Genomic DNA, 25,500 nt, shown 5'->3' on the forward strand with positions numbered 1-25,500 from the left:
ATATATTAGCAATTGGACTACATGACTACAAATTGGGATTTCTTAATTAAAGCGTGCTTAACATTGTTCAGTTCCTGCCTTCTCTAGCTGGGCTCCAAAAGTGTTTGGCAAAGAGAAGAACTTCAATGCCTTATACTTCTCAGGCTTTTCTGTAATTAAGCAGCAAAAAGACTTTGTAGGATGTCAGTGTGTGCAGTTCCCTAAAATGACTAATGTGAAATGGTTGCACTCCAAGGTCTGGCTTAGGACAAACCCTTTGAAGCGGTGCATCCAGATGTAACTGAGGCTGTGTACAAGAAGTGATGATCAGGCCCAAATAGTTTGTGGGATATGACCCAGAGCCTCTGGGACTGCTGGGCTCACCAGGAGCTGCTGAAGTCCTAGCAATAGGGCCATTCTAGCAGCACTACCAGCAGCTTTCTATGTATTTTTAATTCCATCCTTGAATCTTGTGCTCCATTTCTGTTTGGGGCTTTCATTGCCTTATCCTCCACCTTGAAAGGAACATCACAGCTGTGTGGTGCGGTGTTGGTGCCTCCTGATAAGCAGAGGTGTGTGCGCCCAGGGTCTAGCTTCATGTCCTTGTTTTTTTGGAATCTACTTTTTCTAATACAAGAAGTGGCCAAATATTTTAATGGATTTCCCATGGAGCACTTTTATTTTCAGCATGTGCAGCAGGTTTAGGTAGATAGTGTCAGAGGACAGTAATGGTGTGGCTGGGTGGGTGATGCTGGGGACAGAGGCTCAGTGTGGCAGGGGCTGCTTTCCTGGGTATCTCTGTGACCCACATAGCACACAGCATGTGACAGTGACCATAGTGCTCTGGTGCTTTGTCATCCTTAGTTCCTAATGAGCAGCTCTCTTGTAAACAAAGGGCTGAGTCTGCTGTGGGGCATCTGCTGTTCTTTTGGATGCAGATTATCGATACCCAGAAAGTTGTGGGTGAATTTATAGTCAAGTTATCAGCAGACTTCTGGCAGTAAACACTCCAGAAAGAGCGTTCTGCCATTGTGTTCCAGTGCGCCATCCATCACCCGGAGATTAATCAGTATTCACATGAGGTGGTCTGAAAAGTTTTTCAGTGCTAATCTTTAAAAGCTTGGTGGGGGAATTCTTGTACCCTGCAAATGTTAAATATATTATGCTTTTGACTTTTGGTTCTGGAAAACTGTCTTTTCTATATATTGAACTCCATTTAAGTAGAAGAATTGGGTTAAGGATGCCTTAAATGACTTCAGATTGGCTGGGCCTTATGGAATGTATCCCACAGTACTTCGGGAGCTGAGAGTCTGTGGGGATGGGAGAAGTTCCAGCTGAGGAGTGGTGGGGAGCAAATCCACTCCCAGCATTTGGAAAAAGACAGGACAGGAGCCTGTCTGTTCAACTCATCTTGTCACAGGGAGACAAGTGATGAGTGCTCGTATCAGGAACCTCTGCTGGGTCATGTACTGCTTGGTGTTTTGTTTTTCTGTTTTGAAATGATTTTGTTGCTGAACGCAGATGGTATGATCTTGGGAAATTCAAGAAATAGTGTGAAGTCAATCCTGTTTAGCATAGGTGAGGTTCAAATTGTAAAGTTTAGGAATATTACCTCATGCAGACACATAGCAGCTGGCGAGGCAGCAGTTCTGTGAGAGAGTATTTGGGGTTTGTAGTGGTTCCTAAATTACCATGAATCAGCAGCATTGCTGTCATGAAAATTCACTTGTCGTACTGGAATACATCGAAGCATCATAAATGAGGTCATGAGGCAGTTTTTCCGTTCCTCTGAGGAGCTGTAGGTCTCCAGCAAAAATGTTTTGTTCGGTTTGTCAAACTTTAAGAAAGGTTATAGCTGGGTGAGAAGAACTGTAACGAAGGCCTGAAAAGAGAACCTCTGAGTGAGGATTGAAAAGCTGTTGAGCTCTGGCATGGTTTTGTACCACTGGTGGCTCATCAGACATCAGCAGGTTAAAGTTACGCGCAGGTGGAAGTGGGAGCCAGCTGTCTGCAAGCTGTCAGGTGTGCTAGGTGGGTCACATTCGTTGTTATCACCATCAGTACTTTGAACCTAAATAGCTTCAGCAGTAAAATTGGAGTGGTCGTGACATGTATTCATTTATTAAGAAAGAAATGTGACTGTGTTCAATCCTATAATGCACTGTTACATCCTTTTTCTGCTGGGATAAATACCGACATGGAGAGATGTCTTCAGAGGTGGCTGTAAAGAGAGGTGAGCTTGCCGTGTCCCTGGTGAGCAGAGCAGGTAGTCAGGGGCTGAGGAGGCAGCTGGAGGTGTTCAGTTGGGCACTGGCTGCAGGGACAGGCTTCCAAGCTGTAGGAACAGCCAAAACGAATTGTAGAGATGCTCTGGAGAGTGCTGATGTGGTAATCTGTGATGTATGGCTCCTAAAAAAATACTCCAGTGTGGGTGTGAAAACCTGCATAATGAATTCTAGTCCACTGATAGTAAACTTGTTTTTCTGGTGATTTTTTTGAGACATTTTAAGATTAATTTTAGGATTATTTTTTGGACCTCTGCAGTCTGAAGGTGACTGTACAGATTCTTTAGGGAGACACTGTTTAATTTATTTTCAAAGACATCCAGTGTGAGAGAGTAGAAGGTCTTTTAAGCCCCGGGAGAAGAAGATGATCTATGAAACCTCTCAGGGTCCTTCCTAGGCACTTTCCTGGTATTCCCTAGCTTACTGTAGGGCACAGGGGTAGAAGAATGACATTGCTTAACTTTTGACTCACACAGTGTACATGCAGAATAGCAAGGCAGTAATTGTCTGCAATAGAAGCAGCCTTAAAGACCAACTCCAACCAGCTGAACAATATGTTGTCAGTATCTCCTTGGTTTATTTTGTGGAAGTCTGTCAGAGCTTCGCTGCCCAGCTCACAGAGCTCTCACCCAGAGAGGAGCTCCCTGCCCGATGCAGCAGGTCAGCACAGCTCGTTCCTCTTCTAAATTTTCAAGGCCAAAACCAAACAAGTGGAATATTATTGCAGTTTATTTTATATGTGTAGGACTCATTTTAAACAGGGCTGTCTTTGGTGGTATTTCTGCACCTTTTGATAGTATTTTATTAGAGAGTGCACTGAAAATTTTAAGCTTCCTTACTGGAAGGAAAAACGTAGCAGAGAGCATAAACTTCGATAATGCGGGTGCTGTGTGTGTGCTGAGAAGTGCTGAGTGAGCGTGTTTTTGTCATATCATAGCCACAGATGAATAGATACTATGTTTCTTTGAATGGTCCTGGACTTGAGGTAGAAAGGTTTGGGAATAATCCTATAATAAGGGAGGGGTAGAGATTGTGTTAGTGGGGCAGGAAGTAACAACAACTGGAATGCGCTGCCCTGCCAGTCTGCAGTGCTGGGGAAATGGTTTGAGGGGAAGAATTACTGTAATACCCTTTGGGAGAACAGTCTTTGACTTCTGGATGTCCTTCTCTGTTCTCTTCATTGGCTGCTTTTTCTCTTTGCAAGTGACGTGCCTTCTGTTCTTTTCTTATCCTTCATCTGGAATGCAGCTCTGTACTCCCCTGTACGAGATCTATGGTCTGGCTTGCCTTGACACAAATATTTGATATACTCTGCCCGTATTTAATGTTCTTTTCCAAAGGAAATATGGTTTTTCTCTGCTCTGAACTGAATATATTTAAATGTAAATGTGCTACGATAGTTTAAATAACACTGGTAAAATACTGAGTTACAAAATACCTGTGGTGAGCAACACTCATCCCGTTCTTTCAAGGTATTGGAGAACTTTTTGTTTCATTTGTTTGCCATCAACGTCTCTAGAAGGCAGGTAGGCAGGAGTTATGTAGCATGCAGCAGGGATAAGGCAGTAATTACATATTTGCAATTCCTTCTTTATGATGAAGAGCATTACCCCAGTGTACATTACTGAGAGTCAGAAGGGGCTGTCCGTCAGGCTCTGGGCAGGCTGTGCAGATACACCATTCAATGCCACAAGGTTTTCTGCTTTGTAATGTTCTGCTCTGTGCTGACCTCAGGTGTTTTCCAATGGTCTGTAGATGAAAGTGTGCTGTAAGATGGTTTTTTGGTGTTTTTTTGCTCTTCAAAAGCTAAAGAGACCTTTGGATCTGATGAAAACTAGCAGAATGGCTTCTTTGGTTTTTAAAATATCTTACAGTGCAAAATGCTAAAACTGTTTGAAAGTTCAGAACATTCAATTCAATTTTAAAGCATAACACTATTTAAATTAGCATAGCACTGGGTGTGGGGTGTTATTTTGTTATCAGTAATGTCAGTGGCCACGCTTGTTTAACAGCAGATATGTATAGAACACCCAGGGCTCCCCTCCATGCAGTAGGGGACAGCAGTGAGCAGGCTTCAGTGTGCCGGGTAACTTGCTGTTCTCCAGTATCAGCAGCACTGAGGGCTGTAAAGGGCCACTGAACAGGAATGGAGTCATAAGTGGCACAGGAGAGGTGCATAAGGGGTGACACTGTCACCACTAACTGTAGGTTGTGCAGGCTGAGGGAATAATTGTAGGCGCAGTACCCACGTCCCAGTGTGTGCCTGGTAGGTGCTGAGTCGTCTTGTTTCTCTGTTAAAATAGTGCCATCTTTGGACTCGGTGTAAACTCTTCAGATCCCACTGGTATGATTCAGTTGTAAAGTTCACGCTTGCTGAGGTTCTGAGCCTCATCACCTCACGCAGGCTGTTGTAAAGGCTGCCCAGAAGCAGTCTTTTCCAAAGTGTGCTTTGGGCTTTTGTACAAAACGCAGCTTGCTTTTGTAGGCAGACGTGCTGCCTCTGGGGGCTGTGTTCTGCTTGGTGCATCCAGGAGCATTGCTAAAGCTGAGTTGTTTGTCAGTGGTGTTTCCTTGCTTGATGGAGAATCTTTCTGTTGTTGTAAACCTAGAAGTCACTTTTGTATGATTTGGTTCTGTTACTCTCGTGCATCCTTGTGTCTTTGCTGGTAAGAACGAAATGACCTTTCCTCAGACCTTGCTGTCAGTAATTACTCACAAGCCCAGGCGGTGCAAGGTGTGTGGTTGGGTGGATGCATGTATTTGTTTGAGGAGTTCAGAAGCAGGTAGGATTTGGTCAGCGTGACCTTAGAAATGGGAAGAAAGCCGTGAGTGGAGAGCTGTTTGTGAGGCAGCTCTGTACCAGGCGCCTGCCTCGGGAGGCGTGCGGGTACTGCAAAGGACTTTAAGGTATAGATGTGACCTCGTAGACCTTTCTCAACCTGTTTTCACATCATTGAAATTAGTCATCTGCTTTGCAAGAGAGGTCAGATGGATAACAGGTGGGGATCTTCCCCCAGCCCTACCTGTTACTCTGCAAAGCCATCTGTATTGTTAAGCTGGTGATTTTGTCTTGGAGCACACACAGGTGCAGCGCCGCTTCTGGAGCACAGCACAGCTCTGGTGGTGCTGCAGGACAGGTTAATTTGCTTTGAATTTGAAAAGTAAGCTGTTAATCTTTCAGCAACAGATGGTTTTCACACACAAAAAAAGAATTTTAATATCTGCATTTCTGTGCATTTTTGGATGCATTATGAGCATTTTAGCACGTTATGTATGGTTTTAACAGGCTCGTAGTTCCTTGATTCTGTAAATCCAAGTTGGGTGATGCTGTGCGTTTTTAGATGGTACTTTTTTTCAGCCAATAGGTACAATTCAAACAACGCTTCTGAGTGGTATTTTTATTTGTCTAATTGTCAGTTGTGTTCAGATAACCCTTTGGGGCTGTGGTTGTGTGGTGCCACAGACAAAGAAGGGTGGCAGCTCCGTGTTCTGCGGCGCACCACGGCACGGGGAGCACTGCTGGTTGTTCATGTCGTTCTGCAACACCTCCGCTGGTCCTCTCCAAGTGCAGCCATGTTTCAGCAGCAGGATGGACTGCAGGTGTGTCTGCATGGTTGTCTTAATGGGAGCTGAAGGCAGAATGAAAGTAAGTTTGTTTTGCAGACACTTTGTGTAGGTACAAATAACCCATCTCAACTGGAGACGATTCAGCTCAGCAGTTGTTGTGACAGCTCTTGAACTCGTAATGCTGCAGTTGTCTTTTATAGTAAGGCTCAATAATATATGCAAGGTTGGAGCAAGATTTGTAATTATGTTATTTTAAAATAACTACGTGCACAAATATGATTATCTTATTGAAAAGAAAAAGTTTCTATTAATACCAAGCTGTGTTCTCTCTGAGTTTTTTTGTTTGCCAGCTAACTTACACCTGGAAATGACACTATGCTCTAAAGAGTAGCTAAGTAGGAAGTTCTTTTATGTATGTTTAGGCGTGTCTGCTTGATTGAATAACTTTAAAAGAGCTGCACAGAAAGAAAACTGATGAGGGAAGTAAATTCTGTTCTGCCTTATGCATCCATTAAATTGCTCACTAATTTTTCTGAATGCATTTGCAACCCAGCTGACATCTGATCGTTAGGAATACTGTTGAAATCCCAGTTGAGTTTATAAAGATGACCAGTTAGGAAAACAGATCTTTTTAAGCAAATGCGTTCTAGTTGGAGGAATACATAGGAAGGCAGTGAGGTGGACTGAAATTGTGGCAGGGATAGACAGATACTGTCTCTGACCTATTACAGCTGCTGTGTGCTGTATTGATAAATGTATAATGAAGGGTAAAAGTTTGTCCAGTTGTTTTCAGTAGAGGCTCCAAGACTTGCATTTGCTGCCGTGGGAGAGGAGAGATTGAATTAGGTGCTATGTTTGATAGGATTCTACCTAAATAGATTTGAAGGGACCTGAGGAGGCTCGCAGAGAAACCTGAAGCAGGAAAAGCATCCAGTAAAACTTGGAAATGTGCTGGAATATGTAATGTGAGCAAAGGCCAGAAGGGCACGGCACAGCTGGCGGCCTCGGATCTGGTCGGTCGCTCAGGGCAGCTCTTCTGCCTGGGAGGAGGAGGTGGGAGGTGGGAGAGGAAGCACAGGAACAATGCACGGCTGGTCGTGCCAATCTCTGCGTTTCCTTACGGCTTTAGGAACATCTTCATCCTTTTCTCGTTGTCTTCAGCTTGTTTCTCTCGTCTGGTGTTCTTGGCTTACTGAATGCTTCCCTGGTTCCTACTGTTAGGTTTATATGGAAGGCTCAGCTTGGGAATCAAAGTTTCAGAGACTAACGAAGAGGGAAGGGTTGCAGTGCCTGGACAGCTGTTGGGAACTGTAGCACAGAAGGGAACTTCATGGGTGGCGTATTGGGGGTATTTTGACCTGAACTGTGTGTACTTACCTTAATCTGTGTCACTTTTAAATGCCTGTGAGTTCCTTCCATTTTCACGTTAAGCCTTTAATATTTACTTAGACAAATACACAATGACATTTAATTATATAAAATAGCATTTGGTTTCTTTTTCATTCACTTCTTTCTGACTCCAGTGTTAGAAGTATTTCTGTAGCAACAAAACCTTGGGAAAAGATGTAGCTTTTAGTTGAAAGATTTCTTGTGTAACGTGTGAATAATGATCATTTAAATCATTTTTCAAGAGATTAGAACTGTTAGCAAGTTGAACCCAAGTGCTCATACAGAGTAACTATTTTATGTCCTTCTCTTGTCAAAAAAGTCTGCCTTTTGATCAGTGAAAGAGTATTTTGAGGTGCATGACAGCCTTTTTTATTTTTTCCACCAGAGCTCCCTACAGTGAATATAATTGTTCTGAGAGGAGGTGAGACTTCAGAGTGCCTCATTTGATGGTACTCTGCTTCGCATTTCCAGAAATAAGTCAACCACGAGCACGTGGAAGAGCGAATGGGTTAAACTTGCATTGACAAGCACTGTTGGTCGACTTTTATTTATTTTTTTTTGCCTGGAATTGGGAGTGGCCATCAGGGCTGATCTTTGTCCTTGCTGCTTTCCATACAGTGAAGCAGTTAAAGAGCAGATTGGCTGAGCTGTGAGTGCAGGATGGCAGAACTCCTTGGGCTGTGCGTGTTTGCACCGCACACAGACCCACCGCTGCGTGGAGGCTCTCTGCTGGCTGGCAGAGGTCACCTCAGTTCTGCGTGGTAATCAAACAAACAGGACGTGGTGTATTGGGAAGAAAGATTTGAGAAATGCAGAATTGTGACTATAGATGTTCAGACTGTGAGCACTTGGTGCGTTTTTTTGCTGAGGTTGAGAGTGTGGTGTAGAAGAGAGCAGGGTGTGGTTGGGCGCTGGGAACACCAGGGAACGGCTGCTTGAAGCCAGGCTGACGGTTGTATTGCCCCAAATGGACTTCCACACAAAGCACAAGTGAGCTCTGCCCCCTCTCGTCTGACACACAAATAGATGAAATAGATGAATAGATGAAAAGGAAACAGTTTTACACAGAAGCACTGATAATAAACTGTAGTACCGTCTGGCTTAAATTCTACACAGCTGAGAAGGTATGCTGGGATTTCAGCTGCTATTCGTGCTTGTTCTTGCAGTTTTTTATTAATGATTTACTGTAAGTTGCTGTCAGAGAAGGTTATTGATAGACTCTTGGCCTTGCTTGTTGTGATTTAGTGGTACTGGTGCTGCCAGTGGTACAGTAGGTTATAGGAGTGCTCTGTGGATGTGTGGAAGGAGTAATGTTGGTCAGGATTCAGTGTGTGTGAGAGAAACCTATGGATTAATACCAGAGATTGAAGTGCTTCAGCAGTATTATCTACAGCAATTCATCTAATGGCAAGCTTTTGCTTTAACTGAAAGCAGGCATTGTGTTTTCATGTGTCACATACCTTACTTTTTGTGATGCTGCATGCAGAGGAAGGTGATAACCGAAGAGCAGTTTGTTTGTCTGATGGAATTAGGAGCCATCTGCAGGCTGCATTGGCACACAGCCTTCCCTGCTCTGCTCAGGCCAGGAAATAAACTCAGGCACAACTCTGAATTTCCAATTTGAAACCTATCGTCTGTATGCTACTTGAAAAGGGTGGAGATGAGCTTAAGCATCTTGCTTTAATTTGCAGCTCCTTTCATGCAGATCTTTGTAAACCCTCCTGTAATGGTGACACCCACGAGTGAGATTGTTTCCCAGTAGAAGTTACATAAGTACCAAAATACTTGCTTAGAAAGTTGGAGAGGATGCGGAGGTCCTTCCTGTAACAAGAGTGAAGTATTTTGGTTCAGTGAAGTATTTTGGTTTGGTGGTTCATGGGAATAGCAAAAGCACGACGCTTGTAGGACTTAAACAGCAGTTCAAAGTATCACGTCTGTGAGTTGTGCTGGCCTGTCTGCGTGCATGTGAGAGATTGCTCCTTAGTGAACTGCTCTGATCACTGGTAATCCCAGGGCTACCAAAATAGCACGTTAAGAGGTCTGCATGCGTGTTGGTGGTCGGAGTTTTGCATGGAGTTTCACCATGCTTCTGGCTGCGCTGAGATACAAAGCCGCCTGTTTTGCTGACTGCTGATAGGCTCTTTCATTTCTGGAAAGTCCTGGAAGCCTTTCTCTGAAGTGAAACCTGGTCGGTGTAATTCAGTTGTGGTTTTACTTCTGAACTCAGACCTCCTTCCTGCTACGGCATGGATACAGAATTCTGTAGCCTTGGTTTATCTGGCTCCCTTTAAAGACAAGGAACAGTTTTGTATGGGTTTTGCTGCTTGGTCCATTCTTCACTTCAGTGTGAATCATTCTTGAGGTACATTAAATCAACATCTTTAAATGATATTACTTGCCTCTGTCAATAATTTGACAAGGCTTAATTGCTATGCAGGTTGTTTGTAAAGCATATTTATTCAGAGGGTGAAGTAATTAATCTTACATAAATATATTCAACTGTGCACTGTCTGTCCCTGTTTTATCCTCCACTTACGCTGAATTGTGTGGTAGCAGCCTCGGAAGGTCACATCTGAAGGAGTCGGACCCGTGCTGAGTTCAGCACAGAAGGCAAATTGTTTTGTCTGCAGCAGACGTTCCATGCTGCACTGTGCACACTGAAAAATTACCTGTTAATATAAAAACAGCTCTTGATAGGGTGGCACTTGTGTTGTTTGCAGTGTTGTGACGCTTAGGAGATTGTGGCAGTGGATGTGGTGCTCACGGAGCTTCCAGGTCTGTATTGCGTGTGCCAGAACTCTGTTCTTCCATCAACAACAACATCTTGTTTCAGATAGATCCCCTCATTCTCATATCATTGTTTTCTGTTCTATTAAAAGGAATTACCTAGAGGATAAAAATGTGATGATTCTTACAGTATCCCTTTTCTTTGTTTATGTTCAGCTTCTATCAAAACAGCCTTACACTCGCACGCACAAAAAAGGCATACTCTGCATGCTCAGCAGAGTAAAGAATGGCATAGCAAATGCAACGAAAACCAGAATTGTTCAAAGAATGGAACCATACCCAGGCAAGGAAAACAAACACTGATAAGTCAATTATAAAGGCAGAATGAGGCCTGCCTGAAGGGATCCTGAGAAATGGAATGGCTTGAAAACAGTGAGAAATCATTTCAAATGTTTTGGGAGTGGTAGACCTGTCAGTTTTCTGCTGGTTAGGTAGGATGGTTGAAGGGAAAAAAGCCATGACAAGAAAAATAGTTTTGTTGTGCTGCTCCCCAGTGTGGAGGCTCACCTTACCATGAAGTTGAGTTCCATCAAACTGATGTTTAGACATGCAGAAGAATTGATAAAATCAATAGCAAAAAATTACTGGTGTCATGTGGCATTTGTCAGGCTGGAAACCAAAGGGAAAAGCTTCAGGGGAGCTGTGTTACTGGGGGCAGAGACACTGGGGTGCCTGTGGGACCCTTCTGTACAAGCATCTCGTTATTTGTTCTGTTCTCATTAAACCATGTTAAAAATGAATAAGAAAAGAGCAAAGCGTGGTGTTTTATGTTAGAAACCCATGGTATACCCCCTCTTGAACCTTCCATAAAGGCCTGATGTCTTGGAAGGATTGAGTTCATAGGTGTGGGGAAAAATGGCAAGGATTGCCATTGAATATCCTTTCATTCTGCTCTGAGTGGAGGCTGGATGGATCTCCAGTCTTAGCAGTACATCCATCCTTCACATTCCTTACAAATGCTGGTTTTGTTTCTCTCAGCTTTTGCTGAGACATAAATATCGGGGATGATTTTATTTAATAACCTGATGGTTTGTGAGGCGACTTTGAGTTTGTAGACGAAGCTTTCCTATCCTGTCTTAGTACTTCGGTGCCTCTTGAGGCATTGAAGATGGAGAGCGTGGGTAAAGGGGTTTAACTTTTTTATGGTTTGGTTTTAGATGATTAAATTATTTCTGCCTTGGTTGTGATCAGAGATCAAATAGCTTTTGGCACTTACGCAGTAGTTGCTCTGTTTCTCTTTTTGTTCTTCTCTCTAGTCATTATTTATCGTGTTTCTGCCACTTGTATTGATGGTTGTGTTTTTGTATTTTTTTTCAGTGACTACAGTTCCTGTCTCACCTCTTTGATGGAAGAGGACTATGACCCAGAAGTGAACTCTCTACTGTAGAACAAGAAGCTCTTGTGGAATAATTTGTCTCCCTTTAAAAGCAGTACCCAGTCTAGAAAAAATAGAGTAGAAGAGATTATTTTTTGACCTAGCATTTTTCTGTTCATATGACCTATATTTCAGCATGTAAATGGTGAAAAACAGGAATATAAACATTTGTGCCTGCTTTTGAGCTTTTACATCAAGTAGTGCTTAGCTTTGTGGAGCATTAACCAAGCTACGTGAAGTCTAGAGTATATCCTAACATTCATTTAAAAAAAAAAAAAACAACTATACTTTTTTTTTTTTTTAGCAAATGTATCTGGTAAAAATGAAGTCTATCTTTTAAGAGCACTTTGGCGGATGCTTCTTATTTAGATCTCAGCAGTTGGGGCAAGCTTTTTCATACGTTGTGATCCTTTCTTCAGAGTGTTTGGGCTGATCTGCTGCAGACCATGAGCTGCCCAGCAGACTTGGGTGTACGTGTTCAGTGTTAACCATGGCGCTGTTCTGAATGCTGTCATTCAGGCTTGGCAAACCTTTTTGTAATGTAACTGACTTCTGTAGTAGCACAACTAGAGGATATTTAATGAGGTGAACGTGGTCGTGGCTTTTTTTAAAATATAAATTACCTTCTTAGGTTGGTTTTTTTTTTTGTAGTGAGAGTGCAAAAAGAGGTTAAAATGAGCAGCTGAGGGGGTGGAGGGTACAGTTGGCACGAAGTGCGGCCTCTCGTGCTCTGCTTTGAGACGCACTATTGCCTCAAGGCTGGCCTTAGAGTATACTGGAGAAGAAAGGAACCAGAAGGTTGTTGAAGCAAAGGAAAAGTGAGGACATTGGACTGGAGAGGCCAAACTCTGGGTGAGTTATCATATTTATTTTTTTTCCTTTGCTTATGTAGTATTGACTTGTTTGTGGCTGAACTGAAGGTTGTAAAAATCAACTAACGCTGTAAACCGGGGAGCCTTCTATTAAAGGACGAAATTCAGTTATGTAGAGTAGTAGTGGAGTTATGTTTGCTTTAAGCAGAGAAAGTTGCTGTGACAAGCTGGAAAGAAAATTTGGTTTTGGGTTCCTCAGTGGGAGACACATCTGCTGCTCTTTGGTGGAACTTCCGTTAAGATATAGAGCTTTCAGCCAGCTTGTGTTCTGCTCCTGGGCACTTGGTTTCTTTGCTATGAAAGCAGTTCAGACATAAGACGTTCTGTGGACTGTGGAAATTGGTGTGCTGGGCTACAGTCTTAAGCTGGGGTGCAGGAGCTGGGCTGCGGTGGATCCTTCAGGACTGATCTTCTCTCAGTGTCTCTGTCAGCATTGTGGGCTTGATCGTGTTCAATGCACAACCTTTGCAATAAAATAGGAAGTGATCACTCTTGTGTGGGCTGTGAGACAAAAAGCAGTGAAGGAATGTACCAAATTCTGGCCCATTTCAGTTTTACAGATCACTGACGTTTGCTGTTTGTTCTGTCTTCCTCCATCTCCAGACCTATCCTATCATGGATTTCATGGGTGTGGCTTTAGAATGGAATTATAAACAGGAAGTAGGTGGGAATGTTTTAAGTTCTTACCTGTTTTGTTCAGAGGAACAAAGTCAGCAGGAAAAAAGTCATTTTCAAGCGCAGTACAAAAAATTAGGGTGCTTTTTCCCCTCTTAGTAGTGTAGAGCAGGTTTGAGGTTCTGGAAGAGATGTGAGTCAGGGAATGTTCTCTTCATTTACAGATCCTGGCCATGAGGTTTGATGCCTCATTTTATTGAAGGGAGACACTGGACCTAAATGGCGCAGCATGACTTTGTTCCTGCCTGGCTTAACTTCTCAACACCACAGTCAACCAAGGTAACTCAGTTACAGATTGCTTGCTCTCAGAGCTATGGTAATGTTTGTACACTTGTCCCAGTGTTAGATTGAACTTAAAATGTTTGTTGTTGTTTTTTTAACTACTTTTTTGATTTTTAGGGAAGTCTTTTGGAAACATTAAGGTGGAAGTCTTTTTTTGTTTGTTTCCACAAATGTATCCCTTCTGTTTCAGAGGAGGAAATATCCTTTGCGTTCAGACATGGAAGAAGTTCAGTGTTACTGTGCTGAGAATTGAGTGGAATCCCAAATAGAAAATGATTAAGAACCCTCCCTTCCCCCAATAATGTGGAGTGGTCAAGACTTGAGCTGGCACTCATGATACAATTCTTTGGATTTCATTTATGAAAGTGGCCATTGCTGTGCAGTACACTGATGTGCCTTGGACTCCAAGTCCAAATTCAGAAATACTCACTGGTTTATTCAGGGCTTTTTTTTTGTTTGGTTTATTGTTTTTGTTTTTTACATTTTTAATGTGGGGGTATCTTCTGATTCCAGAAAAAGCTTCGGTTGACCCAGGAGTTCTCTTTTCAGGTCTCTTTTCTTCAGTGACTTTTACATTACTTGCAAATGACAATGGTGAAAAATATTTTAATGGTTAATCAGGTCATGATGGACCAGGTGGTTGTTAATGGTGTTGGCTAAGCTGTACAGATATGCATGCTATATTGAGAAGTAGAACAGGAATGTGGGCTTGGGAGTGTTTTATTACATCATCTTTTTCTTTATACAGTCCCCTGCAGCCACCTTTGAGAAACATGGAGAGCATCTTCCACGGGGAGAAGGACGCTTTGGGGTGAGCCGAAGGAGACACAACTCTTCTGATGGATTTTTCAATAATGGGCCCCTCCGAACTGCAGGAGGTAAATATTGGATTGGAGTGCAGTCTGAGAGCAGCTATTTTGGAGTATTTTATGGAATTTAGAGTTCTGTGGGATAGAAATGTTTCTCAAAACTATCTTTCAAAACATCCCATGAGAAATTTGCACTGTTCTGTTCTCCCATGACACATGCCTTCCTTTAGGGGTTTCTGTGGAAGCTGTATGTGCATTGTATGGCTTGGTTGATTTTTTGGGGGATGGTCACAGTCGTTGAATAAGCTGGGCCTAGGAGTTACTTAGTGAACGCTAACTTAACAAGAAAAACATTCTGCATGTGGTGTTGACGTTTTATTATTTGAATACTTATCTCCTTTTGTTTAGACTGCTGGCATCAGCCATCCCTTCTCCGCCACGATTCTGTAGATTCTGGTGTTTCTAAAGGAGCTCATGTTGGGCTTTCTGGCAGTCAGCCTGGCTGGCATGGTCCCTCGCGGGGCCATGATGGCGTGAACCAGCGTGGTGGAGGAGGAACTGGAGTTCATCGCCACTGGAATGGCAACTTCCATTCGCGGAAAAGTTCTGCCTTTCAAGAAAAGCTGCCTGTTGAAGCCAGGGAAGAGAAGAAGGAAGACAAAGAGCATTTGCAATTTGAGGAAGAAGATTTTGTAAGTGTGTAGCTTCTCACTACAAGTGGCAGCTGTGAGAAGTTGGCTTTTCGGATTTCATTTTTTATCATCATCGATAGATGGCTAGGATCTAGAGTTGCATTCCATTCCATGCCTGAGATCCCTACAGATTTAACAGTGGTTCCAGTGCTTGCAGGACACTAATTGATACCCAGAGACCTGGGGACTCGATGACCTTGTTGCATTGGTTTTGGCACAGTATTGGATTTTGTGGTAGTTTTGAACTTGAAGACAGCTTTGTAACTCAAGCATTAAGTCAGATCTTCGTTAGAACTCAGAAGATGACGCTTTGATCTGCCTACAGGAATGGTAGCTATGTTTTTGCCCTTGTGGCTTTGCTTACAAAGCCCTTTTTGCTCCTAAGAACATCTGTATAGCTTATCTTCAGTCTTCTTGCTGTTCCTGTCTCCTGTTCTGGTACATGCTGGTGTGTGTGATAACCTCCCCCAGCTTGATCATGATGCGTGCCCAGACCTTTGCAACCATCTTTTTTAGAACCTCTGGAATAGCATTTTTTTGTCTGAGATATTTTCTAATCTCTGTGAATCATTGTTTCTTCAGCCATCTCTTCCATCAGTGTCTACAGTTCCTCCACCTTTTTCCAGCGTTCTGATCCCCGTGGTATTGTTAGTTGTAACAGTCTCTTTTATCCTGGCTCTGTTTTTAACTGGAATACCTTTAGTTTTCGAAACTGCTCCAAGTATGAAGATGTAAGCACCATTTCTGCTCTTGCTTTCCAATTCAGTTTCTTCTTGTCCTTTTGTCACCCCTTAAAAAGATCTTATTTTTATCAGACCTTGATTTTTGCTTTTTGCATCTTGTTTTTCACTTTTCTCCAGGCTCTCGTTGATCAGTGTAATGAGGCCAGTGTTATCTGTACCTTTCTGGTAACTCAGTCTCTCCTCCTCCTGTGATTCCTCTAACTGCATCTTCAGTGCTCAAGCCATTGCTGCTTCCAGTCAAGAGAGTTTCTAGTGATAGTGTGCACACTTACGTAGATCATCTTGAGCTTTTTGCTTCCTTCTTCAGTTTTTATTTTTGGAAGGTTGTTTATATCTGAAATTCTCATGGCAGTTTGATGTTACTGCTGCTGTTTGGAAGGTTAGAAGTTGGAGTGAAATATATGAATGCCATGCAGATGCTTCAGGACAGAATCTAGTGTCTCAGCTTAAATTGCTCCAAGACCCAAGTTAGATTTAAACTGCTGGGTTTTTCACTGGAGTGCCCAGGGAGTGATTGCATGCTCTTGTTCAGCTGCTTCTGCTGTAGGAGTGGTAGCCTGCATGAGAGCTTAGTTAACACCTGGAGATCAATGATAAAGCTTACCTGTAGATTTCTGTTAATCTGATTTCTCAAGCATGCTATAAGCTGGTTCTTTAGGCAGACAAAAGCCTCTTGAAATGTAGAAAGTTACTGTAATGATTGCAGCCACACTGTTGTAGTCAATCTAAATCTTTCTTCATTCTCTTCAGTACCTTGAGAAGTGTCTTTTTCCAACCACGTGGCTGTTTCTTCTGTAAATATGTTTTCCTTCTTTTTTTCTCTGAAGAAGATAATACCTTGCATCTGCTGTCTAGAAGCAAACTTTGCTAGGCAGCTCTCCTGTTGCCTTTGCTATGGTGTGACACTAAGGTACACCGTGGTTAAGTGTGCAGCTTTTAGGCCTGTGTGGCTGACAGACCCTGACCCCATAAAACAGGCTGCTGTTCTGAGTTCTGTGGTGTGAGCAGCACTGCTATAAAACTGCCCTGTAACGAAAAAGTGAAGAGCTGGAACAGGAATTCTAGGGTCTGAGGAAGGCATTCATGCTATGGTGTAACATTTGTTCCTAATTCTTATAGAACAGGAATGGCTACTGCTTCAGAATCTCGTCATTGGAGACTTAGTCTGTAGCTGTAGTAACTAAGGTGAAGGATACATAACAAAGAGGAAACAGTGGCTTTTTTCTTTTTACTGAACTTATTTGGTACAGGGGAAGAGGAATAGCTGATTGGGAGCACTTGTCATTGAATGCTTGGATTTTCTGTGCTCTTCTTTGAGCTTGAACATGTCCTTAGTTGTTCCATTGAGTTCTGATACTGAACCAAAGGTAAGTCTGCAGAGAATAGTGGGTCTGAATGCAGTTGCCCTGAAAAGTGGATTCTAAAGCTCAAAGTGAATAGTTTAGCTTTTTTGTCTATAAATATATAGATTTTTTTCATTTTTCTTTTTCTTAGGAATCTAATATTGCCAGGCTGATGATTAAATGCCTGAACCTTTTATGGGTATATCAGTTTATTGTGTAGTAGAATGCTGAAGGGCCTCTCCTCAATTTTCTAATGGTTCTGTTGGAAATACTGCAAAAGCAAATGAGAATATGAGCTTTTTAGGTGTCTTCTGACAGAGCGCTCCTCTAACTCGGGTGCTGCTCAAGAGAAATAGACTGTGGTTTCCTAGAAGCGTGTTATGTTAATACAAAAGCTTTATTTGTTATGTGCAATATAATGAATATACTCACTTGCATGTTCTGTGTGTTTACAGCCATCTTTGAATCCAGAGGCAGGAAGACACAACAACCAGAACAAACCTTTAGGGACACCTTCCGGAGTTTGGGGTAGGTAAAGTTGTCTGCATTGCTGTCTGCAATGCTGATATCAAAGCAGAAAGTGATAAATATTATTGACTGTATAAATAATTCTGCTCTAGAAAATGTGTTTGACCTGAGAAGTACTAATTGCTTGTTTGTGTAAGTGCTGCACCTTGTAAGGTGCAAGTTACACAAAATATTTTTTGGTGAGTTAACAGCTGATCCATGGTTGCTCAAAAAAGTATTAATCTGTTCTGATCTCTGCTTTATAGTGGGAGGTTGTTAGCTGGCATCACTGTTGGCTTTTCACTTAGGAGTCAAGGGAGCTGTTGTGGTTAAGTGAAAAAAGATTGGACTTTAATGTCCTTATCTCTTTTCTTAAAACTGAAACAAAGGAGTATCAGCTGTAATGTCTGAGGTTTGGAAGGGAGGAACTGGAGCGTTATACTGAAGCTGTTATGAAACAGAACATTTGTATTTCAAATCCTTTGTTTTGTTTTGACAGAAAACCCCCCTAGTGCCAAGCAACCTACCAAGATGCTGGTCATCAAAAAGGTTTCAAAAGAGGATCCTGCTGCTGCCTTCTCAGCTGCATTTACATCACCTGTTTCTCACCTGGCAAATGGCAACAAAGCCACCACCATTGTCCCAAGTGTCTACAAAAATCTGGTTCCTAAACCTGCAGCTCCTCCTTCCAAGGTACAAGAGTTTCCAGCCAAGTTAACTGTGGATCAAGGGAAAATTCTCTCACTGGACATGGGAACTACAGATGCTCTAGAAATTTTGTAGGATTGATATTACAAGTATTTAAGAAGTTAAGGAAAATTATTAGTTTGTTTTTTAAAAACAGTGTGCAGATGCTGGAGTTCTAAAATATGTTAATTGCTAATGCTGGCTGCTGCATTGCTGCAGAACCTCTGTGATGAGTGTAGAAGGTGTTACACTCTTCAAAGATGAAAGTGTAACAACTCTTTCTATGTGAAGCAAATCCAGAATTTCCTACCCTTTCCTAAGTTCTTTTTGATTCAGACCAAATTCTGCCAACTTGAGGAAGAATTCTAATAGTTAAAATGATTATCAAGTGAGGTAATCTAAACCTTTATTCCTTTACATGGGATAAATTGGGCTAACATGAAGTTATCAGTAGAAGAGTTTTCTGTTCACTGAATCAACCCATTATGTATCTCAGTCCATATCCATACTTGTTCAGAATAGCTGAACAAGATGCAGTCGTAGTGCAGTGAGTAATGCAGCTGTCACTTGTCCTTGTGCAGCTTGGATGATAAAAGTATCCAGACAGCCTTAGTAGTTTTTCATCTGGATGTTTTAAATGGTGTTTGAAACAAAAAGCCAAAGGTGTTGTTTGTCCAAACCATTGCATTGTCTCTTGGATTGCTTCAAAGAGTGAAAAGGAGTGCAAACAGCTTTTCAAACTTTGCTGATGTTTTTGTGTGTAAAGATAATTGTGAGGTTTGAAAACTAGTGCTGTACTGGCACTAGAGCTCAAGAGATTGGAAAGTGCTTCTGAAAGCTGTATAAAGGTCTGCTGTGCTGCTACATGTGTACCCATTGCCTTGGAATTGTGGAAGTCAAACATAAATATTTTCATAGCTGTTAGTCCTTGCCGTGTTGTTGCCATTGCACTTGTTTTCATTACTTCTAAAACCCTTTGCAGAAGTTTTTCTGTTAATTCAATCTAGAAGAGCTGCTCTTAAGGCTTTTCCAAACTGTTCTCTGAAATTACCCTTTAAATTTTCATTTTTTATTGAAACAAACAAAAAAAGCATGAATCTGTGCTCACACTTGGAATAAACCCTTTAATTTTCATAGATTATTTAGAAAGTATGATCAGGCTTTTGGAGGCAGTCTTGCGACTGTGGTTTGGAAGTTCAACTAATGTTAAAAGTGCAGGGTTTGTTTTTGGGGGGATTTTGAGTTTTGACATCTTTCTCACTTGTGTTCCAGCTTATACATCTATATTTAATTCAGAATTGTGGCCATATGTTATGGTAGCTGCCTCACCTTCCTTTTGGTGAAGGATATTCTGTTCAGAACAGTTACTAGGTGTGGGTTACACCTGGATTCATGCTGTAGATGTGACAATACTGATAACACATTAAGGCTATTGTGCTGCTGGAGCAGGTATTGACTCGTGATGCGTGGCAGCTCCCAGCAGATCACCATCGTGTTAATTGTGATATAAACATGTTTTCTAGTCATTAAGTGTGTATGCATTGAAACGGTGCTGGGATTGTAGAGGGAGTGTGGTGCTGCTCACTGGTGGGGATTGCAACAGCTAGGAGTTGTGTGCTGTCTCATCTTGTGTGTTAGTGAATGATGGCCACTGATAGGAGAGATGGAGATCTGCATGTCCTTAGGTAGAAAACCTGTATGCATGATGCCTTGTTCTAAAGGTAGAGACAGAAGGAAGCTGTGGTAGGATACGTCATTCTGAAGACTCCAGAAAGTTGTAGTGCATAAAGCATTAGAGTCAGAACGCTCCTTTTGGTGAAGTCAGCAGTACTGGAAAGCTGTCAGAGGCAAACGGGATGAAGTATGCTTGTTAGCTGTACCGAAGGAGGAGAACACAGTGGCAGTGATAGAGGCACATTCTTCCTTTAGATGTGGCTGAGTTGTTCACAGTTGAGCGGTGAGTGAAGGGCATAATATGCGAGCGATTCCTTTTGGTGCTCAGCTGTGGCTGTTGTCCTTGAATCCAGCAGTCTAAGAAAGTAACAGTGATCAGTGTTTGAATTTGCGTAAGCTGCCACTTTGTGGAAGGTGGGAGAATAACAATTAGCAGCCAAGAGCCAGGTGCCTGAACAAGTGCATCCATGTGAGTATGCAGAGGGAAGCTTCCTCTCAAACTAGTTCTCCACTCCTAAGAAACTTACTACAGGCAATATTGTGGAGACCAGGGTCTTTTTGGGGTTTGAAAGGGATGTTTAGAATCTAGTATGAGTGCTGAATTATTTATTCAGCACTGTGGACTACTTCTAAGGTTGGTGTGGAAGGCTGCTAATGAGACCAGAATGATGGCGATGCATTTATTTTAAAAGGAATAAAACAGCCCAATGGAGAGAGAGATCATAGGGGAATTATGGCTTCTGCTTTCATTGCTCCCGGAATACAAGGTCTATTTTATGTCAGATACAACTTAATCACACTGTGCATGAATTATTTTGCTATCAAGTTGGCTTCAGAAGTGTAATGGTTCAAAGGAACCGTTATGCCTTAACGCTTTGACAAATGTATTTTTTACGCTGCTTGATACAAGTCATTTGTTAGAATCATTGCAGTAAGAGCTGCCACTTCGGTGTTTGTCCTTGGTTGACAAGACAGGCCCAAGAAAAATCTTCCAAGTAACAAAAAGTTATCTTGAAGTCTGCTTTTCAGCCAGATTGCCATTGTATCTAAGGAACACTGCAGAGTATCCAGAGCAGAACAGTAGGTGCTCATCCACATTGGCTAAATCAGTGCAGTGATGGACACTTCCAGAGCCCTAGGAAATTTACATTCTTGGCTTGGACAGAAAGATTCCTTGAGGTGCTTCTTTCTTGCACAGGGGAAACTCCTGTCAAGCGAGGCAAACCTTTTCTTTGAGGCATACAGTGTTCCTATATGAAATGTGGATTTAATTGGGATCTTTGCTTCCTATCTGTGCCTAGCTGCAGGATGCACTGATTCCCTCAGTGGTTATTCCAGTTAATGAAGAGCCGCACTGGATTTTCTCCTTAGGCTCCAACTGCATTTTTTTGTTACAGGGTTGTGCCTGTGAAGCAGAACTTGCTGTGACTTGGAGGAAAAAGGAGATGATAATGGGGGAAAAAAAATGTATTTAGATGTGAACTTGCTGGGAATGTTCTTGGAGAGGGAGGAGAAAACTCCACACAAGAGACAATTTCTATCAATGCAGTTTTTGCTTTACTGCTTGCAAGCAACCCATTGGAGTGTCTTACCACTTACTGTCTTGTGTGTTCTTTTCAATGTAGCCAAGTCCATGGAAAGCCAACAGAAACGAACACAAGCCAGGCTCGCTTTCCTCCAGCCGTGACTCTGCCTTTACCAGTCCAGTGTCTGTAACCAAACCAGCGGTACTGGCAAGTGGCTCAGTCCTCACCTCTCCCAAAGAGGTAAGAAATTGGGTTTGGGTGTAGGAAAGGAACTTTATCACTGTCACCTACTGTAGCTGCAACAAAATAAGATCTCTCCTGTGTGTGATACCTGGCTTTGTACCCTGGATAACTCACTTGTGCGTTCTTAGCACAGCTTTAGTGCATCTTTGATATGCTAAATTAAGAGATCTGGTTGTAAAGCTATCACCATTTGGGGTTTGCCCAAACATACTAAAATTTCTTTGCAATTTAAAAATAAACAGACAACCTCACACTTAATAGCCTTGTGTTGTTGGACACACATGGACTTAGAAATTGCAGATAGCAAGAAAAGATGTGCACTGAGAGATAAACTGATTCCATGCTGTTCTTCAATACTTTCTTTTCCTATAAAGTGAAAGTGATCTGCCTCGCTGCTTTTCTCTAGAAAAGCAACAGCACAGGCAGTGAGCTTTGAGGGGTTCAGCCTGTAAGCTTTCAGCTTAGTGTCTGCTTTTAACATTGGTAGGAGGTGATCTGCTGAGCCTGAGGCTGGCTTACCTCTGGTTTTGGTCAGATGTGTGGAGAGAATCTCCAAATGTAAATTACTTAATACTTCAGTGGCAACTGTAACTTCATGTGTTTGGCCAGCATCCTATGGTTCACTTCATAGCTTGTATGCAAAATGCTCTTCTGAATCTTGAAATTCAATGAAGCTTAATAGAAAAGTGACATTGAATAACTTTTCGCCATCATGAACCAAAAGTTGGTGGTCATAATTAAAAAGTATTAAAATCAATAATTGACTAATTCAGGAAATGTGTAATTTGTGTGGTTTGCATTTCAAGTGTAATAGCTTATGGGGGGAGGGTTGAAGTGTTTGCTTTTGGTTTTTTTTTTAGTTGTGCATCTGACTTTGTCCTTTACAAAAACCTTCTTTGTCGTGTTTATGGTTCTCTGCTTTGTGGGCTGTACTCTAAAACAACCTGTGCTTTTCTGCTATAGCTGTTCCTGAGTATAAAAGCAGTGGTTAAAAAGCCTGCATCTGTCACTTGGAGAAATAGATCTGGTGCTGTATCCCTTCTCCTTACCTTTTGTCTGTCCTTAGGCTCTGTGCTACTGACAGCCTTCCTTTTTGTGTAATATGCAGTAGAGTACAGACACCTTTACAGTATAAACACATAAGCCATGTAGGCTTTTACCTCAAGTAGATACCAATGAAACATGCACTTTGTACCATACACTGGTGGCACAAGTGGTCTGGCTGTGTTTTTCATTCTTTCTAAGAAAGTTGTGGCTGAAACTTTAGTCAGCAAAGCTGTTGGATACTGTACTGCTCTGACAGGAGGAGTGCAGCTGGGCTTTTTCTCAGAGCAGTACTTCCTTTAATACTTCTGTTACCAGCATTAGTCAGCTGAACAAAAAGGGCTACAATTCATCACAGATGAAATTGAACACTTGCAATGTGTTTTTCTATGAATCTATTGGAGACTGGCAGTGTGGAAACACAGGGCTGTGGCCAGCAAATAATCCAGTAATCCCAGCTCTGCAGGACTACCAATCTGTCCTTTTATTTCTGAGATAGGGATAAAGTCTGTCCTGCAGAAGTGTTGAAGATAGACCTCTGGTTGTAAGAGACCACAGCGTCTTGTAAGCTAGAAGGTACTGGGCAGCACTGGCGCTGTGTCTTAGCCAGTGCTCGACAACAGATTCAAGACCATCTGAAACTTTAAGATGGCGTAGGATGACTTTTGTGTGTGAGTGATTGTTCATAGACTGGTGTCTGAACAGACTGGATGTTGTGCATTGTTCTCATTTAGAATATCTGAGAGATGCCCTGATATTTCTTTCAAATGGCTAAACCTACCTTTAGAAAAGATGCCAAAAACCAACTACTTGTGCAAATTTACGTAACAGTCTCTTCTAGTGTTAAAAGCCTTGTAGAGAATCTGTATAAAATGAGAAGAGAAATGAAAGTCAGTTCACTTTCAGTAACGTTGTAGGAAAAAGCTCAAATGCTTCAGCAGAGCATTCAGAACTACCCACAGATCCTAGTTTTCATTTTCCTTTGCTCACTGCTACCTTCCATCACTTGCAGTCAAACTAAGTACTGTGTTGAGAGCTTTAAGGACTATAGTAGCTTCTCATCCTAACATTTGGTCATTTGTGTCCTTTACCATTGTTGATTTGTTCAATACAGTGTTAAACAGGGCAAAATAAAGAAGGCTACCTGAGAAGAGTGAGGCGTTACGTTCAGCACGCTTCTCTCAATGGCATTATTGCACACCAGTGTTTTACGTGCAGCAGGCATGAGAAATGTAAGCAGCTGTTGCTGCTTGGTTATGTTTGCTAAATATTTTAGTTTCCTTGATCTTTGCTCAGAGCACCGTGTGGTATGATAACAACTTCTTTATAAAGGAGATTTATTTTTGAGAGCCTGAATTTACAACCCTCCCACCTCAGCTTAAATAAAAAAAAAAAGGGAGGGGAGAAGCCACATGCTTTAGGAAATTGTGCTTTTTTCTTTTCAATTGAGAAAAAGATAAAAATCAAAGCCAGTAAATAAAGGAAAAGAATGTCTTTGCATATGAAGTTCTAGTGTCAGGTATCCACACAAGAAGCTAGATTCCTTACCAGTAGGCAGCCATGAAGTCCATGTATGAACAGAAGGTTAGGATACAGGAAGGTTTTTCATGATGTTTTAAATTCTCTTTGCACGGCCAGTCAAAATGATGAAACATGAAATTGAAAGCTCATCTTGCTTATCGCTGTTTTAATTGCACTGTCATGGCTGGGCCACTGCCAACATGCAAGCTGTTGTGCCTTACGCCTGGCCCAGAGATTGAAGGTAATTACGAAAGCAAAGCACTGGGGAAGAGTGTGTGAGGTTACCTTGGATTCAGGAATTCAGCTGAGCAGATTTCCTACAGCTCAAGGGCTGTCTGTGCCTGGCCGTGCACAGGACCTGGGTTTCCTTGGGTGTCCATAGGCAGGAATCAGCAGTGTGCTCTCTAGGGGAGGAGGCAGAGGCTGTGGCTGTTCAGTGTCCAGTTGGTTGAAGATGTGCTGCTCCCTGAAAAGAGATTCCCAGCCCAAAGCTTAATTTCAGGGTAGAGGCAGCCAGGATGTCTTAAGACACAAATTAGAACAGAGTCTGAGCTCCCTGATTTTATAATCTTTGTGGACTGAGTCCCACATGAAGCTCTCTGCCCACGTTTTCTGTTGTAGTATTCAGCATTACATGTGTGAGAGTTACATTGCCAAGGAATGAAACAAATGTATTCCTGGCCACGGTGATGCCTAGGGAAATTTGGAAGAAAAAAAAAACAAAACAAAATTGGTAGTGATAGGTGGGAGCATAATGTATAGCCAGTTCTTCCCTTACCAGCACAACACCAGTCACTGTTTTGGTGGACATCTGCAACTAGATTCCTTAAGGAGTTCAGAACCAGTCCAGGAGCTGATGAGCATTTAATAGTGCAGATCCTAAAAGGGCCTGATCTTCACAAGAGGGTACACCTTCAAGTGTCCATATTCTGCTTGCTTTGTCTAGAGTCCTTCCAGCACCACCCCTCCTATCGAGATCTGCTCTTCACGCTTGACAAAGCTGATGCGTCGCACCACTGATAAGAAGAGCGAATTCCTGAAGGCACTGAAGGATGATCGGAATGGGGAGATAACAGAGAGCAGAGAATGTGACAAGCTGGATGATGTAAGATCACTGTCCTTACTGATGGCTGTTTTTAAGGAGTTGGGTACTGAAAAAAGCAGTGTATGTGACTGGGGCTGTGGACGTGGAAATGAATGACTTCCCTTGGTCTGACATGCATGCCAGCAGAGGTAGTGAGCAGCAGTGTGATGAAAGGAGATGCGTGACACGATGAAATGCAAAAGGATAAGTGATAAATGAGGTGGAAGTGAAGGTGTAACAGATGATGAAGATAATCTGGGTCTTTGTAGGAATTCTCTCAGGGATGGAACAATACTGTCTTTGATTTCAAACTCCATGTTAAACTACATTCACAGGGAAGTTGAATTCAGTGCTTGTAAAATGTGTAGAATAGAGGCTTAAGGCTCAGGCTTGGACCAGAATCCTAAATGCATAAG

The 25,500-nt window shown here is 42.2% G+C and overlaps 1 protein-coding gene across 1 annotated transcript in view; it reads left to right on the forward strand.

Moving 5' to 3' along the window:
* GPBP1L1 (GC-rich promoter binding protein 1 like 1) overlaps window positions 1-25,500 on the forward strand; it is a 30,915-nt gene that overhangs the window by 2,838 nt on the left and 2,577 nt on the right. Inside the window, exons 2-9 of the mRNA XM_048944995.1 lie at window positions 11,325-12,234; window positions 13,094-13,208; window positions 13,960-14,089; window positions 14,429-14,712; window positions 17,254-17,326; window positions 17,805-17,998; window positions 21,292-21,432; window positions 24,947-25,105. Coding sequence (XP_048800952.1) covers window positions 13,149-13,208; window positions 13,960-14,089; window positions 14,429-14,712; window positions 17,254-17,326; window positions 17,805-17,998; window positions 21,292-21,432; window positions 24,947-25,105 — 1,041 coding nt within the window. The 5' untranslated portion in view covers window positions 11,325-12,234; window positions 13,094-13,148. The remainder of the gene's footprint in view (window positions 1-11,324; window positions 12,235-13,093; window positions 13,209-13,959; window positions 14,090-14,428; window positions 14,713-17,253; window positions 17,327-17,804; window positions 17,999-21,291; window positions 21,433-24,946; window positions 25,106-25,500) is intronic.

Source organism: Lagopus muta, chromosome 5 (genome assembly GCF_023343835.1).
Source record: "Lagopus muta isolate bLagMut1 chromosome 5, bLagMut1 primary, whole genome shotgun sequence".
Lineage (NCBI taxonomy): Eukaryota > Metazoa > Chordata > Aves > Galliformes > Phasianidae > Lagopus > Lagopus muta.